Here is a 24,481-nt window from a genome sequence, read left to right on the forward strand (position 1 = left end):
AACCTTGAAAGTAACCAACTTCTCTACATATGGATCTATTTAAGGTTTGTTACTCTGTTTTATCAAACAAATCACTACATTGCTTTGATTATGTCCCTTTCACTTCAGAAACTTGTTTCATTTAATAAAAAACAAGTTGTGGTGTATTTGCTCTGGTATAACTAAGTACACCACCTAGAATTCTGCCTTATTAAAAAAAGGAAGAAGCAAACCAAACTCAGAATACACAGCAGCCAGGTTGCTATTGCAATTCTTCACACTACCCCATCAATCCAACACTGTGGAAGAAGGGAAACATGGAGTTATACCTGGCTGTATAAAGCTTGTATGAGTATCAATAGAAAACCTCTACTCCAGACAAGAAACCCTTTTTCAGCCACTGACTGTGCTTTAAATAGTTTATCATGTGAAGACCACACTCTCAGATTAATGTTTAGTCATGCTTGTAGAGTTTTAGGTTCTACAATATTTCTACCTTTTGCATAAGAACACGTATCACTTCAGCAATGCTTAAACTGCAGGAGGCTGTGCTGTGTAACTTAGATCACTTAGATTTTCTTCCATGTAAATATAGATTTAGAGTGTTCAATGAAAGTTGATTTCAGTCTCTTAAGACCTCTCTTTGCATTAGCTTTATAGAAATAAAACCAAAACTCATTATTTTCCTTCTAAGTCCAAAGCTCTGAACAGAAATCCAGGTATTTGCATAAGGGTGTTGGTTCTCTGGGCCCTCAGGGTGTCTGTAGAGGGAGATGTTGCTATTTCTGTAATGTCCAACTACAGCCTTTGCCATTGATATTAAGGAAGTAGATACTGATATGCCCTAGGTATCTATGGACAAGTTAGGACAGGCACTGATGCAGAATGACAACACAGAGCTCTGTGTCAACTAACCATCCCTGTGCCACTTCACTTGTCCCGTGGATCCTCCAGCCTGGATGAAGTCTTTGATGCTGGGGGAAGGACAAACACCAGCTAAAGCCTTACCAAACCCCAGGCACTGGGGACACAGTAGACAGGTCCTTTGTCAGGAAAGGTGTATTTGGGGAGGAATCTGCCCATTGCCTGCTGCAATAGCAGCCCTCACAGCAAGAACCACCATCGCCTGAACATATCTCCTATAGCATAGCTATCTATTGAAACACTTTCTCAAGCCCCCCAAATCCCACTGTTCAAAGCATTTATAGCATAAACACTCTACTGAAATTGCATTCGAAAGTAGCTTTCTGCTGCTAACCTCCCCTTAGAGAAACGAGAGCACCCATGTTTCCATTTGTCCAATGAAATCTGACCGGCTGACACTCTACAGATTCACTCTGCCACATTTTGGTGACTTCCATGTCTATGCTTCAGAGGGAAGTGATAACCTGACTTCGAATCTAAACCCCCTCATTGCAGCTTGAATTTCAGTGAACTGAGCCAGCACTGACTGAGAGCCCTTGGCTTTCTGCAGCACCTGTACTGATAATCCAGGCACAGAGTGGCCTGAGTGCTGGGCACAGCTACCTTTGCTCGAGCTATGTTAAACAAGCTCCCAAAAGGCAGGCAGGCTTTGCACTGAATGAGAACCTTCATTTGCTGACTGATGTCCAGCCCTGCCACTGAAGCTACATGAAGGGTTTCTGGCAAGGGAGAAACTCACCTCCAAGACAATTCATTGTGAATCCCTGAGGCTGGCCTTTAGCTTTGCCGTCTGTTCTTTGACTTTGCTGGCTGCCTTCCCAGCGCCTGCACCCTTCTGCATGCCTCAGAGAGGAACTACTCAAGTTTATAGCAGCATTAACTCATCAGCTGGAAACCTGCCAGGCTGCTTACATTTTCACTACAATCGTCTTAGCTCTGATTCCAGAGGGTGCCTTGAGACAGGATCCATGATCACAGACAGCACTACACAAGCGCTTTCTGATGTGCTTGGATCCAATCTGGGGTGCTGGGCACGATGCATTAGTGCTTGCATAGCTACTGCAAACTGCCTCTGTGTAAGGACAAAAATGTCCCTTGCTTTTGTTTAGCTCCGTGCTAGAGATACCTATGTGCCTGTGGAAGAAAGAGAGAGAACCCAAGCACAGAGCATATGAAGTATCAAAAATTAAGATTTACTGCAGATCTACTGTGCTATTTGTTTCTCACAAAGGTGAAACACTTCTGGAGAACTGAGGACATGTGCCTAATTTATTTCTAGTTGGCAGAAAATGACAACTTCATGCAATTAAAGTAGGATTAGGTAAAAAATTAAAACAAAGCCAAAATCAGGGAGGCAGGGGGACAAAGTGGAATAATAAATCAGCACAAAAAATCACAAGACATTTGCTTTTTTTGATTGACAACATAAAATCTGTGCACTTCCAGTGACTCTTTTAATAATCGTTGCTGCTGCTTGGAATCACAGCACCTGTATATCTTCCAGGGTGATTATACTACAAAACCCTGACTAAAATAGTTTCTAAATGAAGCAAAAATCACTTCCCCACAAGCTTTCCTTTAGCATTATAATTTAAATCCAGTATAAGTGCTAGTCTGGTCAAACTGATCTGTAAGAGGTCACTCAGTCAATTTCCTCCTTGAAGTAGAATCAACTGTATCTAAACTGCTCCCCACAGTGTTTCTTAAAAACCTCTGGCAATGCAGACCCATCACCTTTTGCATGCTGTCTTTATGTCCAGGTACTCCTACATTAATATTAGGTCTTCATTAAGGCAACTGAAGTTGCTTTTCATAACCACCAACTCTGGACTAGCAACAATTGCCTTATTTCCTGTGCAGCAACTTTCTTCTGTATCTGAAGATCTATTCCTTTCTTTCTTTCTTCCTACAAAGCACATGATCCCCAAAGTAGCTACACCTATTGTGAAGAACTGCTCCTCATCCAGACTTTTTCCCCCCCACAGATTTGTGCAGCTGATTATGCCTGCTAAAGCGCTGCACCTTGCAGTTCTCATTATTAAGTTACACATATTTTTAAGGTCACTTAGGATTCTAGTCCTGTCCTCCAGTGTGCCTACAAGCCTACCATCCCCAGTGTTAACTCCAAATGCAGTATTTATATGCTGTAGGCCAGTATCCTCGTCAATAAGGAAAACATCAATTACAAGGGACTGTCAGATGGTCCTCCACAGATTCTTCCAATCTGAAAGTGACTCACTGCTAACTACAAGTCACTTTGGTGTTTCATGAAAAAAAAAAAATCTTAACCCTCCTTTGTTTCTGAACGCAATGCTTACAATAGTAGTTTAATCATTGCCAACTAAACTTGTATCTGAGTTCCTAAAAGGTCTGGCCAGTCTGTTTTACAGTAAGTGCTATAAAATTAACAACTGCTCCAACCACAATTCTGAACTAGGTAACAGTATAGTGCACTCTCTGCAGAGGGAAAATTAATCCAAATTAATGCAACCAGGCTAGGACTCATTTATCACCAGCACTTACTGGCTCAAAGTAAGGCATCAATGTAAAGGAACAGCACAGTTCCTGGATAGCTTAATGGTACACATGCCCCTGTCCGAGATGGCAGCTGGATATCCCTGCTCCTGCCTACCCAGCCCTGAACGCAGAAAATATGCTCAAGGTGTTTTTCATAATCTGTGTATTACCTGTCTCAAAATGTTCCACATCTATGCAAACCCGAGTTACATCAGCTCCAGAAAACCTCCACACACCAGTTTTTTAGGAATGAGGTTATTTTACATAAAGGGTTTGATGCAGTTTAGCTGATTCTCTTGTACTTGCACTTTGTTAAATTGAATTTGAAGTAGGTGTACCAAGTCTGCAACAGTAAACAAACTGATACACAGAGACAAGTCAGTCTGAGGGGGAAGTATTCAGTGCTAGGACCTTGCCACAAATACTATTGATCACAAACTAAGTATGACAAGCTGGCAGTGGTGAGCAATGCACAGTTTGAGTGTAAAAAAAAAAAAATACATATTCATGGCATATTTTAGTCAATTTTATCACAGAAGGCCCTGAAGGGGCCTTCGTACAGTTATACAAATCCAAAAAGCAGATTTGTCCTTAGAGTTCTAAGACCCATTACTTGTCATTTTTCACAATTTTTTACACAATACCTAAAAAATTGTTTAAAAAACCGGTCAGGCTTTTCTATTGTTTCAGATAAAACTTAAGACATAATGAGCATCAGTTTTTTAACACCACTAGCTGAATGAGAAGTGTTTGAACTATTTCTGCAACTTTAAAGTAGGTAGACAATCATTAATTTTATTTTTCTTTTCAGTTTGACAGTAGTGCCATTGTAAACTAGTGAAATATCTGTATAATCTTTGGACGAACACAGATTTTAGAGCAGGTAGGACAGTACTGTGGACACTGCTCCCACCAGTTCCAAACCTGCAAATCTGCAGACATGAAAACTTACTCCCATGAGTAGTTATGTTGATTTGTGTTGCATAACCCTCTCTAAATTATGCCACTGAGAATACTTGCATGAGAAATTCACTGTGTGGGGGCTGAAAAAAACTTTGGTTTATAGCTTGCAGGAGGTCAATACTAGCAGAGGGGAAAAAACCCACAAAACTTGAGGCATTTTAAGTTAGTGGATCTGTCATCTAGTCTCAACTGAAAAGAAAGTAATTTAAATATTCTCACAATTCAAAACGTTCAGGAGTTACACAATCTTTCACTACTGCATTTCTTAAATGAACATATATTAAATAACAGTGCACTCTGGCTCTACTTAACCCTTAAATGTTTTACTGAAATGCCTTTATAAATTTGCATCATCCCTCTTCCTTAAGGAGTTTCACTCACTAGCAGCAAATAAGGTAAAAGCCACTCCGTAACATAAAGGCTGTTACTACAACTGGACAGAAATACAAAAATACCAGACTTCTGATTACTGTGCTAAATTACACCACTCTTTCCTACTCTGACCTGGACTATTGCCTTCTGGTTAGAAAAAAGGAAGGAAGAAATAGAAGGGAAGAAAATGCTTAGGAGAAATAATTCCAGATAAATCAGCAATGGGCAATACTAAGTAAAATTTCAATATTCATTTGTGAGCTACTTCAAATATGGTTTTAGAGGAGCCATGAACCCTCTCCATTGTATTTTTTTAACTGTAAACTTCTGTATAGGGAAGGAAGTGTTAGAAATAATCATGTGGATTGTATTCTTGAAACCATTCTGCAAACTTCAGCTTTCTTTTCAAGTAGAATGCACTTATTGCACTCAGTGATGACGAAGTGCTGGGCAGGGAGAGACAATAAAAAGCATAATGTGCCTCAAGATACATTATCAAGTAGAGTTTGGGTGATTTTTTAAAATTTTGCTCATTCAGATTCAGCACAAGCATTTTGTGGACATACTCTTAACATTTGTGGACATACTCTTAACTCTAGCTCTTACACACCTTAATCAACTGCTATTCCATAGGGACCATTTAGTGTTCACAACTGGGTTTTCACTGCAGAGGTCGAAACCAGAAAACAAACAATTTCTTTTTTGTCACTGGCATTCAGTATTTAGTACTATGAAGATGTTTTCCCAACAAGAAATCAACAGCATAAACACAAAACTGGGGGACTTACACAGATCTGAAAAGTCAGCAGCTTGAATAGAAGAAACATACATGTGAAGACAGGCACACACTTATGTATAAAGGCCTGCTGTTTGACCACATGCAATATATTCTTTCTCCTCCTGATTTCATAAAAGTAACTAAATGCCTGGCTTTGACAAAGGGGAGATGGAAACTTACTACATTTGAGAGACAAAGGAATGGATTGGCTTATTCATATCCTGGTGTGTGTAGCAAAAAGCTTTGTGTGAACAATGCCTGCTATGAGAGAAGAGAGGAAAAACCCAGCAGAGTTCATTTGAATCACCTTTTTAAACCATTTAAGCAAACTTGGATGATTTTTTTTTCCTTTTTCCCGCCCCCCCTCCCCTCCCTGGGGAGCATTACAGAGTAATCACATGAATCTGCTTCACTTTCTGACTGGAGTAGTCACCTCCGTGGCAGAACTGGAGCAAACCACAGCTGTGCAGTAACATCTTCAACAGGCACAACTGTTTGCAGAGTAAACATTTGCCTATAACCTTACTGCAGACAGAGTATGTTAACAAAAGGAATGCTTTTACAAGCTTAGCTGCAGCACCTTCCTCACAAACACGAGGCTGCATTAGCTCAAATCCAGCGCTACCTCTGCACGTGGACGAGCCTGCACCACCAGCACAATTGTTCATTGCTCCTCATTGTTTCAGACAGCTCAACTGAAAGAGCTTAAATTGCTGGTCTGAGGAATACCTTCACAATATTGCTTTAAACACATACTGCAGTGCTCCCACACTGATGGAATAACAAGCACAGTCCAACAGTTACAAACATCTGGATTCAAGGGTCCATAACTGAAGCAGTAATAGTGTTCGCCTGCCAGGGTTTTGCAGGCATTCTTCTTTGTGTCAAACTCCAGACCCTGGTGTTGGCAACACTCTGCAGGGTGGAATTAGCCCAAGATGTGGCAGTAATGAAAGGGACAAATGTAGTCCTTAGCAAGCAGAAGAATCCTGTATTAACACAAACCCCTTACACGTCTTGCTTCCATTTGCTCTTAGTCCGCATACTTTGGAGTGTTATTTTAAAATACGTAATTTCAAAATAAATTACTCATAAACCATCAACCTATTTGCAAGTCTAGGAGAGGCTACAGATAGCAAAATCATCAAGTGCCACCTTTTGTAGTACTACTCAAGAAATCACATTAGTATGTATTAGTATACAAGGCTTGAAAATAAATAGGAATCAATATCGTAATCCCTATTAAGGAAAATCTTTCCAACAGACCTATAAGGTCAGGCACTCACTGGCTAGAGGATGAGACAGAGCAGGCAGCCTTTGGGGTGATCCAAGCAGCTCTCCCTTAGCCATAAGTCCCATTTCCCAGCAGCTACAAAAAAAACAAGTTGTTTCTCTGACCAGTGTTCCAAGGCATGTGTTTTGCCTGGCCTTTTCATTTTATTTCTTCTTTTTAACTGCTTGCTTTCAAATATCTGATTTTCAATTAAACAAAAAGAAGATATTAAAGCAAATTTACAGTACAGGATATAAAAGACTTCTATTGTCCTGCTTGCCTGGGAAAGATGCACTATTTTAACTCACCACTTTTTAAACCACATGAATTAAGCTCTGAGTGGATATACTGAATTTGGTGTTTGCATTCATTTCCTGCAAAGTTTACACTAAAGTGGATTTGTTGTAAAATGGGCTGTAAACTATAAACTAAGCTGACATGAGTGTTATTAAATTGAACTTCAAAAACTTTTCCACAAAGAACAATATTTAATTTAGGAATAGAAATGAGGAAGACTGAGCAAAGAAAACTAGGAGTACACATTTTTGTTACTGTAGATCAGCAGAGCAGCCAGGAGCAGCTAAAGGAAGCTGCTATAAATCACAGCACCCCTGGGAACAGCCCCACTTGTGCCAGTCCTAAAATCCAGGAAGTACAATGAGCGTTGGAGACAGCAGTGCCCTGCTCCACCTGAGCTGCAGCCTCCAAGTTGGGCAGATCACAACAGCAACTTCAGACATAACCTTACCTACAGAGCAGTGACCTCTGAGCTAAACAGTTTTATGCTATGAGCTGAAAACAGTTATTCCAGATATGTCAAACCTATTTAAGAGCATCTCTGCAGTGCAGATTTACCATGCACTATGTGCAAAATCTTTGCAGCATTTACCTGAGAGTCTGTAACAGTGGGGTTTGGCACACTTCCACACCTTGAAGTATGTATAAGTGCATGGCCATGGTTTGAAACTGAGCTGCCTAGGAGCAATAGGGCCAAGATCTTTTTAGCTTTGCTTTATGCTATTAAAAGCACAAAAGAAATTAAATACAGCACACTGCATCAAGTACCACAGCTTTGAGTTAAGCCAGCAAAAGCAAGAAAAAATTGAATCAGATACCTGTCCTCAGTTTACCTATGTGTCCTAGTGCTACGGTGTATGTTGGACAGTAATTGACTTGTTTCAGGCTTTTCTGTTGAACAGGAGAAAACATGAGTGGAAAGCAGCACTTAATTTTTCTCCAACATCTTTAGTGGCCTAAGACTGAATATAATTTTATTGCTTTTGATGTTTTCTTTATTGAAAATCACACCAAAATCACAGGAAATTTAGTACTACCGTGTGTTACGGAGTAAAGCTATCAGCATGAAGATATTAAGTTTTATACTTGGTACCTCCGAGAAGCAGCTCATATTCACTGCTCACAAACATGACAGCATGATACATGACAACATGATTTTTTCAACAGTTCATTGTCCAATTAACAGAATCAGAAATCAATCTTTACTGTTGAGACAGGCAAGCAAAAAACTACTGTTTAGTCAGTTTTACTGTGCCTGTCATTCTGCTACCCCAGAGCCTAAAAGAGAAGTTAATGTGCAGCCCAGGCCTGCTCAGCATACCCAGGAACAGGGCTTTCTTGGGGCTCTGGCATTTTTATAAAGCAGATGTTATAGCAATAGATGTGACTGCAGGAAAAACAACTGCTGGGGAAATCTACACCTCTTTTGCATGAGAATCACAGTGCAGCCAGTTGGTGTCATTTTAAAGTAGCTAAATCAGCCTCAGGTTGCTCCCATGGGGTGTTTCTGGGCAGTTGCAGGGGCAGGTGAGAAGTGGCAGCAGATATCAGTGTTTAGCATGATATGAGAGAGCTCAACATAATCTTCAGTATTTGTACTGTATCCCGTTAAAGCAACATTTAACATTTTATTTGTGTCATAAATGCATTTTTAAAATTGCAAATTTTTCATTACTTATGTAACAGAATAACCAGAAGAACTATCAGCATCCAAGAGCATTAGTTGCCAGTTGTATTCTTGTAAAGCTTGCAACATGTGGATTGCAAATGATAAGGGTGTGCTCTAGAACTGAAGAGAAACAACTGTGCATGCAAAACTGTTTTTGGGAGAACTTAGACACAAGGTTTTTATTTTTAAACACATGAGAATATGCCAAAATTATACAGGCTTTTAAACGTTTTAGGGTTTTTTTACAAATTCTTTTACTGTCACAAGAAATGCAATAAATAGCACTCTGCTGCTTGTTGCATGATGAGCAATACAGAGGTGTCATCAGCCTGCTGTGTTTGTCTGTAGCCCAATCTGTGCTACTACACCCTATAAGAAAGTAAAAGTGCCAACTGTTTCTGCATGTAAAAAACAGCTGCATTTACCTCCTTGGTACCAGAAAGGCTCCTTCTAACAAGTCAGTTTCAATGGAACAGTAAATACATTGGGCAGTGACACTGTTCAAACTGTTTATCATTGAAACCCTGATCTCCTGTTACAGAAGCTTGTTTCTCTTGTAGATTTATTTTTTTTATTTTATTTTGCAAAATGTAAAAATGCACTCATCATAAAGTTGTTACTGAGTAAATCCACTAAATTCCTCTTAAAAATACCTATGGGAACAGAAACATTGACTTCCTCGCTGGTAAAAAATAACATGTTTTCCTACTCTCTGTAGGAAAGAAACTTGAATAATTTTAGACACATTGGGGGGTTTTCATCATTCTCAACAGCATTCCTGGGCATGTGGCTGTACCAGCTCACAAGCAAAATGCTCTGCAATACTCTTGTTCTAATATGAGAGGAACACGCTTTCCCAGGGAGCCAAGTATCAGATAGTGCTGCAGAGTGTGAGAGGGGGAAGCTTCTCTTTCTAAAAGCTGTAACTTGCTGTACCCGAAACTGTTACAATTATCTTTTTGGCAACTGTAAGCAGAGAGTCTGAGTTCTATTTCATTTAAATACTTTCTCTTCTACCATGCCCCTTTAATGGTTCAAATATAAAGTGCAGAACCAACTCAGAACTACATCCCAGTAATTTATTTAAAGTTACCTAAAGCAGTTATTTAAAACCAAACCCATCTCCCCACAAACAACAACAACAAACCTCAAAAAAACAAACAAAAAGAACCCAAAAAATGCCGAACAAACAAAATAAAACAAACCCTAAACAAACAGAGCCACTGACCCTGCATGCAAATACATCAGACTGCCACAGGCAATCTACAGCAGAGTCCTTAGGACAAGACGCCTCCACCACAAATTCAATAAAACACTGCTCTGATTTAGCCTCTGTGCTCATGGATTAGTGAGACAGAAGAACAGCTCATATTTTATCAAATTCACAAAACACCCAGCAAACTTTTCTAATTATTCAGAAGTCAAACAATTCCAACACAGAATCAGAAAGCATTTTTTTGAAACATATACGTGGTTATACAAGTTATTAAGATACTTTCCATTCAGAAATCTTACTGAGATGACTCAAATGAAAGCAACATTATTTAAAGCTAGCTTTACTGCAAGTCTGAACACTGGGTGCTCACAGCTAATGAGAATTTTTATATATCCTTTAAACAAAAGTAAAACATGCAAAAGATTTAAAGAAATCAGCTAACTGTGCTACTGTCTAACTTCCCTACAGATCAAGTGCTTCAGTTCCAAAACATCACTTTAAAACTAAATCACTCAGTCTTCCATGCTTAAAATTTCATTTTCTAAAACCTAACAGAAGTGCCTCCCAAGTTGGGGACTTCCTTAAAAATATTCTTTATCAAGTGACTTCAACTTTGACCAACAGAAACATAAATTTAGAGGCAATACATCAGTTAATCTGTTAAACAACATACTAAGAGAAAGCCTATAAAAATCACATACAGTTCTTTACTTCCGAATGAAAAGATCACTCTAGAAACTCAGCACTCAAAAACCCAGTTCAAACTACATGCAGACATTAAGTTGAAAGCTTCAGCATTATTTTGACATTCATATAATTAATGTTTCACAAAGGCAGTGACCAGCTGTGAACAACAAACTGAATAGATTTTACTGTGCACATCAATCACTAATGACTACACCTCCAACATGCAGACAAAATATCAAACTTAAGTTTCAAACGTTTTGTATGCTTGTATGCAATTTCTGTCTAACAGTCACCCGTCATAAACACTAAGTTTGCCTTTTGTTAAGCTGAGCACATTAATTTCCTACCACCGACCACAATTTAAGAAGCCATTACATACCTGCAGTTAGGAGGAGGATCAAGGGTTATTTCAGCTAGCTCCTTCTGGATTCTGTTGGTGAAATGAGAACAGACACAAAGCATTTGAGATAGTCTATAGAATAAATCAGGGAATTACACTGCCCTCTACCACCATGCAGTTAAATGCAAGATTGGCTTTGCCTTCAGTAATGCTAACATGGCTGCTTCCTCTTTGTTCTCAGAGGCATAACCCAAATCCCACAGCTGAGAAACTTTGCAGCTTTTTTCCTGCTCCACGCTGTATGTAAACAGAACACTTACAGCTTAGTTGGGTAGAAATTTCCCACAACTATTCAGGAAAGTAACTCTTTTTCACATCCGAGCACTTTTTACCAGGGAGATTTTCTTTTCAAGCTAATATGCAAATGAGGCGGGGGGGGGAGCCTGCCCAGGCAGATTTGACAATGACTTTAAACCAGAGCTACAGGACCTGTGACTGAGGCTCAAGTGAACCGTGCTGGCAGCAGACACACTCTTTTCACAAATATTTTACCTACTACTTTGCAGTGTGTTTAAAAAGTGGATTTGCAGATCTGTCAGGCTGTCTCTGTTATTGGAATAATCTCTCTGCATCAACTTTGCTTCTCTCCATACCTTCTGCTGCCTTTCCTCCTGTAACCTTAAGCAGTAGCTGTATTTATGTGATAAAAAGTGATACAATAACTTGAAATAATTTGTGCATAAATTTACTACAAACATTCACAAGGAGTTAAGATCTGAAAAATGAGTACTGAAAACTTACTGTCAATTTAAGTTTGATCAGGTACATAAGAGGTGCAATTTCAAAATACATGTTAAACTCCTCTTAAAAATATCAAGTAAGACTTCTCTTCACAAACAGACACATATGAGCAATACTTTGAATTTCATGCAAATAACAGGTGTTAGAAAATGAGCTAACAGAAACTGCTCTGGATGTCCTTGCATTAATAAATGCAATTATTTTCATAATTCAGCCTACTGAACTATCTGAGATGCATAGAATTAGACTTGCAACAATTAAGTGAAATAAAGAGAAGATGGGGAAACTCAGTGTCAAAAACTTGTATCTCAGACTTGTCAAATAAAGACAACTAACAACAAATTACAAGTGCTACATAGTAGTTGCTAAACTTTTTTCTCTTTAGCCAGTCCTACTTCAAAGGGTTTCTTTAACAAGCCTAAAAGTCATCAAAGCCACACAGCCATTCTCTGCAACAATTTTAACATATTTCAAAAATAATTTACTAAGTTTAAGTCAAATACAAAATTACTAAAGTGTTCCTAAAAGTCAAAACTCTGATAACACTCATGCTGAATAAGCAAAATTTGAAGTTACTACAGCTATCTTACAACTTTTCTTGCTACAGGATACTTGTAAATGTTTGCAAAGGAAAGCAGCTCCAGGGAAGGACTGGAAAATTATGTTTCTTCTCAAAATACAGCTGAGATTAAAGAATTTAAAGTTTGAGTGTTGCACACAACTGATCTTGGAGAAAATTACCAGAGTATACATCTTGAGACCCAGACTGCCAAGAAACTTCTATGCAAATGCAAGTGCAACCAATATAACTAAACAAGGTTTCTGAAGATTAAAGGTAGAGGCTACCTGTAGAACACCACAGTTTAAATCCACAGATCCTAAGGGAGAAAACTCACCTAGGTTTCTCCCAAGAGAACCCATTCCTTCAAGGTGCGTAAGGCTCTCCTGTGCATCATCATGAAAATCTCTCATAAGGCCCAGAGAAGCCACTGGGGTTTTATGACTTCTTTAATTAGACAGCATTGCCTGTCATCAGTCTACAGATCATAATAAAATACTCCAGGAGGACTCCACCCTATACCAATCAGGCATGGAAACCTTACTCAGAAAAAAAGTGCCAAAGCTTTCTCACACATTTTTGCAAATACAAAATATACCTAGGTGCCTCCCTCCCAGTCAGCCTGTAAGTTACCAAGTTCTGTACCAACTCCTCACAAGGCATAGGAAAAGTTTGTGTAGCTGTTATCCCAACCAGACTTGGATTAATTAAAACTCTGCTTAGCAGGCTTGTGTACTACCAAAGCTGATAGTTCACTCCCTTCCACACAGCATTACAAGAACAATCCCTCTGCTCTGACAAGTGCAGTGCAAGTACTGTGACTCCAAATACTGTGCAAAAATACTGCAGGATGTTTCACTCTCCCCTTTACCTTTTTGCACTAGTAGATAGCTTAGCAGTAGTTTTGCTGGATAGTTTGGTGTTCTTCTTCTGCTGGGTGGCAGAGGGTTTTCGTTCTTCTTGCTCTTCAGGTTCAGGTGCAGGCGGATCCCTCTGATCAGCATCTGAACTACCACTGCTGGTACTTGGACTTTCATCGTCTGACCTCTGCCTATCACTGGACATCGTGGGGAACTTTTTGGGGAAGGAAAAGAGGCAGTAAATACACAAGGAAGGACTCTCTCTTGTCATTCCCCAAGTTCCACTGACCTCTGCCTATCACTGGACATCACACAGAACTTTTTTGGGGAAGAAAAGAGGCAGAGTTCATACAACAGGCAGGACTCTCTCTTGACCTTCCCCAAGTTCCAGAAAACTTTGAATAGGTGACAGGTCGGTTTCAGTGAGAAATTTATCAAAATATACTTTTTTATCTCATACCCAAGGGCTGGAGTTTGACAGCTACAAAGCAATATTTACACTTCTGAAAATACAGATATTTCCAATTCTTAAACCCACTCGCATTTTTTTCATACTTTAAACAATATGCCAATTGTCGACTTTGTTCTAAGGCATGAGACAGATTTAGCAGGGTACTTAGGCAATGAACATTAATAACTTATGACACACTGTAAATAACAGACCTCACTGAAAATGTTTTTTAAAAAGTCACTAATAACCTGTAAATATTTACATTGGAGCAGACCATTTTATTGGGTCCAAACGCCAGATCCCCCCCTCTTCCCCTCTCTCCGACAAAATACACTGCCAGTAACACTTGGGTTGATTTCAGATGGAAATGTACACTTGCTCCGAGCATTTAAAGGGCTGGCACGGGGGGGAACGAGGTTTGGATTTTTGTTGGTCCTAGGGCTTTTTTTAGGAAGGGGAAAAGCCCCGCGATGCATTTAAAGCCACTGGGGTAGCAGCAGCCCCGGTTATTTACATGGCCAGCAGCGAGAACTGCATTTGGCCACCACAGAGCTGCCGGAGGGGGAAGAAGCATAATTCAAACTGCACCTTCTGCACAGCTCTCCCCGCCGCCGCTCCCCGCGCAGCTCCGCCAGGCAGACCGACATTTTTCCGCCGATCGGGAAAGGCGGGGAGCGGGGGGGGGGAAGAAGGAGGGGGCTGCCCCGGCGGCCGGGGGGGCCCGAGGAGGAGCGGCGGGAGCTGCGGCAGGGCTGGATCCAGGCGGCCGCCCGGCCGCGCTTTGTGGGGAGCGCCAGCCCGCCGCGGCTCGGCTCGGCTCGGCTCGGCTCGGCGGGCGGCGGCGGCTCGCCCGGCCCCGCTCCGCACCGTGCGTGTGCACCAAGTGAGGCGTGAACTCGGGCCGGCCCCGCGCCCCCGGCCGCCGCCAGGCAGCGAGCGCCGAAAACAAGAACAAAGCTCCTCTACCAGCCCCCCCGCCTCCTCCCCGCCTCCCCCCACCGCGCTCGCCCAGCCGCCGCGGCGGCCGCCTCGCCCGCCGCTCCCTTACCTTCGCCGGCGTCCTGTCCCGCTGCTGGGTCGGAGGGGCGGGATGGCGGGGGGCCGGGCCGGGCCCGCGGCGCCCGAGGAGGGGACGGAGGCGGCCGGGGGGCTCTACGGCGGCGGCGGCGGCTCTGTGGCCGGGCAGTGTGGAACATTGAGAGCCGGAGCAGGGGGGGACGGGGGGAGGCGCGGTGCGGCCCCGCGGCCGGCGGGTGGCGCTGGCGGGCCCCGCTCTGCGGCGCGGGCTCCCGCGGCGGGCCGGGGGGCCGGGGCGGGGGGCGGCGGGCGCGCGCCGCGGAGCGGAGCGGAGGCGGGGAGGGGGCCCGGCCGCCCCCGGCCTCCCCCAGCCCCGCCCGGGCTCCCCCCGCCCGCCCGCGGCCGCCGGCGGAGCTCCCGGCCAGCGGGGGAGGGGAGAGGGGGCGCTCGCTCCCGCCTGCCGGCAGCGGGGTGCGCGCAGGCGCGCTCCCGCCGCGGCCGGGGGCGCGCGTGCTCCGGGCCGGGCAAGGACAAAGCGGCGGCCCGGGGATGGCGGGGATCGCCCCTCGACGGCCGCTGCACTCGGCCGGGCGTCACCCGCAGCCCTCAGCTGAGCCCGGCCCCGAGGGGCTCCGGCCTCCAGCCCGCTGCGGGACTCGCCGGGCCGCTACCCGCAATGGCCATGCCCGGGGGTCGTGGGGTCTCCACAGCCCGCGGCCTCGCCAGCCTCACACCTCACACGCCTCGATCCTGCCTTGCGGCCCGCGTCGGAGCAGGGACACGCAGGAATGAGACCCTCGGTGGTTCCTTCCCCCGCCAGGTGCCTGCCCTTGGCACTTTGTCACACGTGGGAGCTGGCGAAGCAGCGGTGCAGCCTCGCCACTCTAAACAGGAGTATTCGGCATGAAAAGCAGAGTTAGTTGTTCCGCGAGCAGCCAGCACACCAAATCACAAATGTTTTAAAGAGGAACGGAGGTAATTGATAGCAGTTGTGGTGTCACAGAAAGGTGGGATAGTATGGAGGTGTAGTTTGTTCTCTGGCCCGTCCCAAATACACGGTGGTGGTGTGGGCTGGAACAGCTTCTTACACTGCCCAAAACAATCCACTAATTTAGAGACCGTATATACTCCAATCTCAGAGCCTAATCAACTGATTAAAATCCAGTTTCTTTACAAAAGATCTTATCTATCTGTGAAAAGTAGACGAGGTTGAGGCGGCAGCTTCTGCAGAGAAGAAATTAACAGTTGCTATAAATGTTTGTGAAATTTACATGAAATCTCAAGACTAATAGCTGCTGTCCAGCACGAGGGCTTTTGCCTAGATACCTTTCGTTATCAACAGCCTACTGACTAAAAACTACTGTGTTTTCTTAGCTTGTGCAAGATCCAGGGGTCAGAGAGCATATACCGTACTCTGTAGGGAACAAACAACCAGTGTGTCAATGAATACCCCTCTCTGGAGCTAGCTGAAGTTAGCTCCGTTGAAAAGTGTGCTGAAGATTTGGCAGGAAAGTTGAATGATATGATGTGGAGGAATACTGGAAGTTTGTTTGTTAAAGTAGGCTATGGAGAATTCCCAGCTCACCACTACAGGCAATTTGCCCCTGAGGTATGCTGTAGAAAATTCCTAGCATAAACAGTATCTGGCATGATGAGCAATCTGGGCATAATTAGTAAAAGGGAAGCACAGCAATATCAAAAATCTATCAGTCAGCACTGAGAGCTTTTCCCCCTCCCCTCCTCCCATTCTGTTGATTATGCTCAAGGTGAATCTTGCTGGAACTTTGAAAGTCAGGATTAAGTCTTTAACATTATTTTGGGTAAAAAAAATTGGAGTCATCCCAAAAAATAGTAGAAGAATGTGCATCTACAGAATGAAAGTAAGTAGATTGGCCAAGAGTTGCGCATCACATCAGCTACTACATGTGTGGCTTTTGTGGCTTTCAGGATACAAAGTGAAAATTAAGAAAGCCCATTTAATGGAGACTAATATAAAAACTATTCTAGATTTTATTTTTTTCCCAGCATTCTTTACTATATTAAAATGAATTTACTACAGCAATGTGTGAATATAACAGATATTTATTTGATTGAATACTTATTCATTTGACATCTAGTTTCAAAGGATGACACTTTGCTCTTAAGAGGTTGTATGTTCCTTGGCTATGTTTGTTATGCTCTCATCCACAGAAGGAAGGCTGCACTGAAAGGTACAGTTTGAAGGAGAGGGAGAAATGACAATTTTAATAGCCATTGTTACAAATCTACATATAATCATCTCTGTGACTTTTCATATCCCTCACAATCTGGCTTCAGTTTAATTTTAACTGATGTGCCATCATGAATGTGTTTTCTCTGTCAGTTTGTTGTGTGTTTGAATTGTGGAAGTACATCTGGCATTGCAGAGCCTTCCTAAATCCTGGGCACTCAGGGTGAGGCCTACATTTTTTTACCAGTCAGTCACCATTGTTTGTGTTTTGCTGCTTTTGTGTTCTTTGGGGTTTTTTTAGAAGCCCTGTTTGCAAAAGCGGTAGATTGGTAGATGTTTTTTTCAGAAACCCAGTGTCTTTTTGGGTCTGTCTCCCTCCTTGTTCTGCCAGAGCACAGGTATGAAGTTTCTGTTAGCTCACAGAGGTTGAACAGCTGCCTTGAGCTGCACAGACCTCTGGAAATATTTTTCTATGTTTAGGAATTCACAGTTGAGTGTCCTCCATCTGACATGAAGTTCTTTGACAGCAAACAATGGCACCAAAACTAGGTGAAAAGCATTTTGATCTCCTGGCCCAAATCATTTTAAGGGTGCACAGATGGTAAAATCAAAGCCAGCATAAGTTTTTCATGATTAAGAGCAGCTCAGCTGAAAATTCTACTTAATGTTACAGTTGTATACTTCATCTTTTTTATTGCAAAGCCATTGTTTCCTGACAATAAATTCATCACCTGGCAATGAATCTCTCTGTCCTAAGTGTATTCCCATTTCAGGCTGTGTTAAAGCCCCTGTTGGAGCCCTACTACAGCACCCTACTACTGCAGAATGAGGAAATGAACCTTTTTTTTTTTTTTTTCTTTTTTTTTTTAAAGTGGATAGGGTAAAATTTAGATTGTGTTTTTCTTTGTAGGTAATGTCAAAGTACCAACTAGTGCTCCTTGTAAGCTCTTTTTCAAATATTCAGTTTGTCGTGTCCCAAGATAATTAACAGTTTTAACTGAGAGTTCTAGGAAAGCAGATTAGGGAAAAATCTTGGGCCAAGGAGGGAAGTAGTGACTTACAGAAGGGAGTACAAGTGGCCTGCAGTAGCTTCAGCTCATCCTGTAGTGCCTTCACCATAAATGGTATTTTTCTTACATTGTGATGCTGTGGATTCTTTGGGGTTTATGAAGGAGAAAATAAGCACCTAAAGAACAATGTCCCTACTATGTTTCATTTGTGTTCTCAAGAATTTACAAGAACAGAGGAGGAAAGTTTTTTGAGAAATAAAGTCAATGTGGCAGTGGACAGGAACCACCAGCCATTAAAAAACCACCTCCTGGTCCCTTTGTCAGCTGTTTAGCTGTTTAGCCCAGGTTTTGTGTTGCCACTTTACAAAGTTTGGCATGGGAATATGGTGGAGGAAGGATGGGAAGGGGGCTGGGCAGAAGAGATGAAGGCAAGATCCAGAACACTGCTGTGCTTCAATTGTTCTTGTTTGAAGAATGACTTTTTGGAGGTTGCTGTGGCTCAGCAATAATCTTGAGACTGCTGTAATGCAGCCTGTCATGAGGCCTGGAACTTGGGATTCTTACAGGACTTCTCAGGGTATCTTTCCTTCTCTGAATCCTTACATGCTTGAATAGAGTCAGAAGGAGAATTTTGCCAAATTGATTTTTGTTTTTTTTAACACAGGAGTTAGCTGTTTATCTAAGATTCTTTATAACATTGAATACTGCTGTATCTAAATCCATAAAAAAATACTTAGCATGCACTAAAGCACTACAGATATTTATAAATGTTCATCATAACACTAAGAAGTAGACAGCAAGTCCTCCAGTACATTGTATTTGACAGCTGTATTTTACACACTGGAAGACTAAATGGTCAGTTGGCTACTGGTTTTTAATAGGCAGATTAGCATTAAGTGCTTAAAAACATAAAAGATAAATGCATATTTTCAAAGCACAAAGTCATGTGGAAATGTTTGCATTACAGTGTTCCCATGGAGTTCTTGTGTTCTGTTGTGTAAATTCTTGTGTGTGGATTATTGATGCAAGGAAAAAAACACAGTGGCCCCTTTGGAGTTCCTGTAGTCATTCATAAAATTCAGTGCTGTGCATGTCAAATGAGTATCACTGCTTTAAAAAAATCAACACTTTATTTTTTTGTTGAAAGCCACTTGTATTCACCAGCTTTTAATTGCTATAGTTTTCATTTTACTTGGAAAGCTTTAGGAAAACCAAGAAAACTTAGAGAAAATTCAGGTGGAATTGTTCTTTGCTACTGGACAAAAGCAATTTGACTTTCATAAGGGTATTTCCCTTAATAAATAAGCATTATTTCATCTGTAAACAAGAGGATTTTTTTCCCTTGAAATTTTAATTGTACATTGTTATATACATTGTTGTATAGATATGTGTAGTTACACTTGCTATAATGCATTTAATTTTTAGTGCAGTGTCTTGAATATTTAGCTACAGTAGTGTAAAATGTAAATACTGGCAGATTTTGCCTGTACCAAAGTGTGAGAACAATAGGTCTATAAACAATTTAATGAATTCCATAAAATAATTTTGTAGTGTATATTCGGCATCATAGTGTGTAAATTATAAGTAAGAGAGAGTATGGCTCTACAGATACAATCCTGGAAAACTTTCAGAATGAAATCTGCCCCTGTTCTGCTCATGCAGTGTACTAAAATAGTGTTGTCATTCTTGGTGTGTGTGATAATCTGCCATGAAAGCTGTAATAGCGAATAATGTTGAAGGCCTAGTAAAAATTAGATTTCCTTGTTACAAATAGAGGCATTCCACCCCTAAACTATCTCAGATTGAATTATGTGTAAGTCTGCACACAAGCATATGTCTCAGCACTATCTACAGACTGCTTAGATTCAAAACCTTTGGCTCCATAAAAGCTCTGTCTCCAAAAAACCAAAGTTTGAGCGAAAGCAGAAAGTGAATAGGCTGGTAGTAATCGAGCTGATATCCTCATTCATACCAGCCAAGGGATGGCAAGATAATTGCAAAGTCAAATGCACCTGACCAAGTTGAGGTCAGAAAGAAACGTACACATGAGGCAGACATTATTCATAAGCTGACGGATGTTTTTATGGAAAAGTAATAATTAAAAAGTACATGACTAAATTGGCCCATCCTGAGTGTGTTATTAAGAAAAAGGATCCTGGATGGCTCTTTACTGCCTCAGTCTGACTAACCTCTTTATTTCCCTGGGGTTAGATGAGTGAAAGATTTCCTTCATAGCCTTTAGGGGTGGTGACAATTGGCACAAATAGCTTTATCTTGCTTATCAGCGTTTTGACACTTCAGTCCCCATCACGATCTTCAAGTTCTGACATCCCATTCACAAAGGAACCTATGAGCATTTAAAGAAAATCTTACCGATTTCCTGAGAGCCATTACACCTTCTAATGATGAGTCACAGTACTTTACATTTGCCTGCCTGGAAAGCCAGGGACACTTCTGAAAGCACCCTAATTATAGGGTAAGGCCTGTACGTATTTCCCATTATCATGTCTGCAGTGGGTAAAGACCGGCTTAGCTGATGCTGTTTTGCAATAAAGAAAAGCAATACCTTTTTTAGCTGATGAAGATCAGGATCACCAGACTCCTGTGGGGTAGCTTTGCGGCATCTTGCTTTTTGACTAGGAACAAAAAACTATCTGCGTTTGTGTACTCCCTTTATGTACAGGAACCCTGATCTCCCACAAAGGGACAGGAAAGTCAAGTCAGGGCCCTATCATGATAGACCACCTCTGCAAATAACTGGGCAGGGCTGGTCCTCCACAGCCCTGACTCCAGCGTGCTGGGCAGTCTCTACAATAGCAGAAGGTGTTGCAGCTCCCAGCAGTTTCTTTTGTGCCCTGGTCAGTGGGACTTGTTCCCACAGTGGGACTTGTGTCCAGTGTTTCCAGTCGCAGCGGGAGAATGGATCTCCACCCACGGTGGTGGTGAGGGCTGAGAGGGGAGGGCAGCCCCAGCTAAAGAGCTCCCAAATATTTGATCTGCTACCTCCTGTGCTGGATCAGTCACATACAAGTGGAGAGCCTGAGTGGTGAGGTCTCCAATAATTGCAGCTAAAGACATCGAAGATGGAAAGTCAGGCCCTGGAAATACACTGGCAAAACTCAAGAGCAGGAAAGGATTGGACCCTCAGGGCAAGTGGAGGCCTTCTGTTTGTCATTCAGCATCATGAAATGTTTCTCTGCAGTATTTGAGTGGTGAAGTGCTGCAAACTTAGAATTGAGCTGCTTTAATGTTACAGTCATTTTTATCACCCCGTCTGTGTAATGTCAAGATGTGACTATCTTCAAGTAGCTCATTTAGTATAACCAGCCAGAAATCTTTACACAAGAAAGAAGTTATGATTAGCAGGTGTGAGATCAGTCTGATTTTAGTCTTGTCCCATGGTTTCAACAACAAACTCTTTGAGCTTTTGTTCCTTTTTGTAATGAGAATTTCTGTTTTACAGTTGGGAGCAGCATCCTCTTTCCAAGTGAGAACTGAACCCTGCACTCTCTGGAGTCCTTCACTACGGCTTGGCTGGCTGGGTAGTAGCTGATGGATGAGTGTCCTTCCTGGCCAGCCACTGTGCTTTTTCTCCTGCACTCCCAGCAGAGAATGAGAGACCAAGGATGTTCCATGTGCCCCTGTGGAGCACAGCTGCACTGCCAAATGAAGGTATTTCTCAATTTGGCTTTTTATTTTTTTTTCTTTTCTAGCCATGGTGTCATTTCTCCATCTTTATTCACATGTATGTCAGCAGATTGACTATTGTGTGTTTTCCAATAATCCAGTAATCCCAACTGGAGCCCTCCTTCACAATGCAGCCCTGCAGTTTGTGCTTTTACTTACAATATTAAATATGTAAATTAACCTTCTCCATCTCTTCAGGTAGGAGACTTGTATGATTGCACTTGTGTATCACAGAATATGCTATTCATGAAGATGGCACGGTGGGGCAAGAACTTGAGGTGGCAGTTTAAAATATATTTAGCACAATGAAAGTGTCAGTTAAAGCCTAAGTTTAAAGTGTTTTAATGTCTCCAACTGGAGTTGAGCTGAAATGATGCTCCTGTGCTCTGTGCAGCACTGGTGAGAAAGTGTAGGAAATGCAAGCTTAATTCATGCCAGCTCTGCTTGGATCAGACTAATTATAGCATTGCCTATTCATACTGGAATTTCTGACAGTTATCGTTTACTACCATTTATTATGTTTTCACTAATATTTAATGTGAATATTAACATACTGTGGTTTTATGAGTGCTTTTGGGTTAAATAAAAATAGAGAGGACTATGCTATGACAGAGCAAATAAGAACATGGTGCTAACTTCAAAACAGCAGAAAAAAATATGCCAGTGAAGCTGCTTCCACTCATCTAACATCAAAAGATGACTTTACTTTGTACTGTATCCATGATCTTGAAAGCCACCAAAAAATCTCTCAGGGGTATTCTTATTTCTAAGTTACCTTACGTTGTTTTAATTAATTAGCTAAATGGAGATCATTATTCCTGAGGTCTGCTTATTTTTGTCTCTCTTTCAGCTATGTGTGAGAATGAACTTCTGGCCTTTGCTGTCAGGCTGATCGTGATTTTAAAAGTAATGTTCTTCCTAGTAGACTGTATTAATCCTACTGGTAGAAATTTTAAGAGAGAACATCTTGGTCAATCAAATTAATCTAATTTAGTGTTGAACTGGAACACAGGTTAAAGTTAAGTGTTTAAATACCAGTGTATAAACAGATGGCCACATTTTGAGACAAGCTAGTAACTCCCATCAACATTTTACATGTGATATCTTCTAATATCCAGTATATAGTTATCTGATGCATTGGTGTGGTGCTTTACTGCCTCAGCATCATCTCAAGGATAAAGGAGATGTAGAACCAAAATTGTTCAGTTAATCAGAAGTATCAGCATATCCATTTAATAATTTTGCAATGTGTATTTTAAGTCTCGAGAAAAAAAGAGGTGTTCTTCTGTTTACTTATCTTTCTCAATCTTCACATTGAAGTATTATGGTGCTAATACAGCCCTGGCTAAAACACTTGTTTGATATTTCTTTCAATGATGACTTCCTGAAACAAACAAAATTCGTTTTAATTATGCATTATTTTTCATTGGTTTCTTGTGCCAAGGAAGCAGTCAAGTCAGTCTTTACATTCATAAATTTATCTTTCACAGAATTCTACCCAACATGTAAACATATATACGCAAAAAGAGTTTTAAAACACAACACAACTTCTTTTCTTTGCGTTATTTCTTACCAGTCACTATGGTATTGGTGGGGTAATTCTGAACTATCAAAAGCAGGGTTCATACAAGCAATATCCAGCAGAATAGGAGATGCTTTGTGCCTGAGGCTTGGGTCTGGCAAGTGCTAATCTCTGTTTCTGCCCCCAGTAAAAAAAAAAAACAAAAATGAGAAAGGAGTGGGAGAACTTGCTGTGAATGTGGAAGAACTGTACTGCAGGGAGACCTGAGCATATTTACCAGAATAGATCAACCTTCTTTGATGGGCAGTAAACATGCAGCAATCACAGAACTTAATATCTGTCAAAGAAGGTCACAGATTTCCGGGAAAAGGCACTCCCTAGAAATGTACAAAATGCCTACTTCAAATTTGGGGTGATGTCTGTCCACTTTTGCTACAGAATGCTTCAGCACCTGCAAAGGAGCTGAGAGATTTCCAGAATGATATCTGAAGAAGCAAACTTGTATTTTGTCAAAACTGCTTGTTAGAAACACTTCCTCATACAACAGAACTACCAACTAAAAAATATATAGCTCTTTCCTGCCAAGCATCAGAAAGGGGAGATTTCTATTCTGTCTTTGCATGTACCTGTTCACTAATACTTAGCCTGCTGCCTGGAAGCTAAGAGGTTTGCTTCCCTCTGTAGGCTGGCCCTCCACAGAATTTGGGTCAGTTAAAAGCTTTGTTTTCTAGTCACAACCTGAAACAGTTTATTTTTCAGACAATGTTCTTTCCTGCCATCTACTTTACATTATGAACAGTGTTTCTCCTAATCTCAAGGGTAAATCTCATAACAGCAGAAGACATAGAAGACTTCTGAGCCCCTTGCAGAAACAGAGAGGAATGATCACAACATTCAAAGCCTTCAGGGTAAAGTATAACATGTTATTTAAGCTCTGCTAGCCCCACAATGTACTCAACTTAAGAAGAAAAGAGGAAAGCAGAAAAGGTCAGAATGGAAAGTGAGAAGAGGAAATAAGTCAGGTAAACCCTGTCTGGGGGAAGGAAAGAGTGAATTTAGAATTGTGGCCTGTTGTAATATTGGTTATTAATTTTTGAGAGAAGATCATATACTGTGGGAAAGGGCAGCAGAGATTGACAGATTAGATAGATAGCATTGCTACACTCTGACCCCAGAGTCACAGAGTCATTCTGTGTCTGAGTTCCCTCATCTGTAAAATGAGAATTGTCCCTATTTATGTTTCAGGGTCCTTGGAACCATTAATCGGTGCCTATTGTTAAGGCTTATTGAGACCACCAGTTGAAAATACAGAATACCCTGTGTCTTCTGGGCTGTCTTTTTCATGGCCAT

General features: G+C 41.6%; 1 protein-coding gene and 1 long non-coding RNA gene across 3 annotated transcripts in view; one reads left to right on the top strand and one right to left on the bottom strand.

The window, feature by feature from the left end:
* UBE2E3 (ubiquitin conjugating enzyme E2 E3) overlaps positions 1 to 14,971 on the bottom strand; it is a 57,175-nt gene extending 42,204 nt beyond the window's left edge. Inside the window, exons 1-3 of one of the 2 annotated variants that reach the window (XM_086898549.1) lie at positions 14,735 to 14,971; positions 13,247 to 13,449; positions 11,055 to 11,105 (exon numbers count right to left, since the gene is read on the bottom strand). In XM_086898549.1, the coding sequence (XP_086754675.1) occupies positions 11,055 to 11,105; positions 13,247 to 13,440 (245 nt within the window). In that variant the 5' untranslated portion in view covers positions 13,441 to 13,449; positions 14,735 to 14,971. Of the gene's footprint in view, positions 1 to 11,054; positions 11,106 to 13,246; positions 13,450 to 14,274; positions 14,357 to 14,734 lie in introns of those variants that run through there. The other variant, XM_023930907.2, reaches the window with a different exon arrangement.
* Positions 14,972 to 15,168: 197 nt separating this feature from the next.
* Positions 15,169 to 24,153, top strand: LOC147652231 (uncharacterized). Its single transcript, XR_015289362.1, has 3 exons — positions 15,169 to 15,678; positions 21,386 to 21,594; positions 23,950 to 24,153. It is a non-coding gene; the product is annotated as an uncharacterized LOC147652231 (long non-coding RNA).
* Positions 24,154 to 24,481: the final 328 nt, after the last annotated feature.

This window comes from Cyanistes caeruleus, chromosome 7 (genome assembly GCF_971803275.1).
Source record: "Cyanistes caeruleus chromosome 7, bCyaCae1.hap1.1, whole genome shotgun sequence".
Taxonomy (NCBI): domain Eukaryota; kingdom Metazoa; phylum Chordata; class Aves; order Passeriformes; family Paridae; genus Cyanistes; species Cyanistes caeruleus.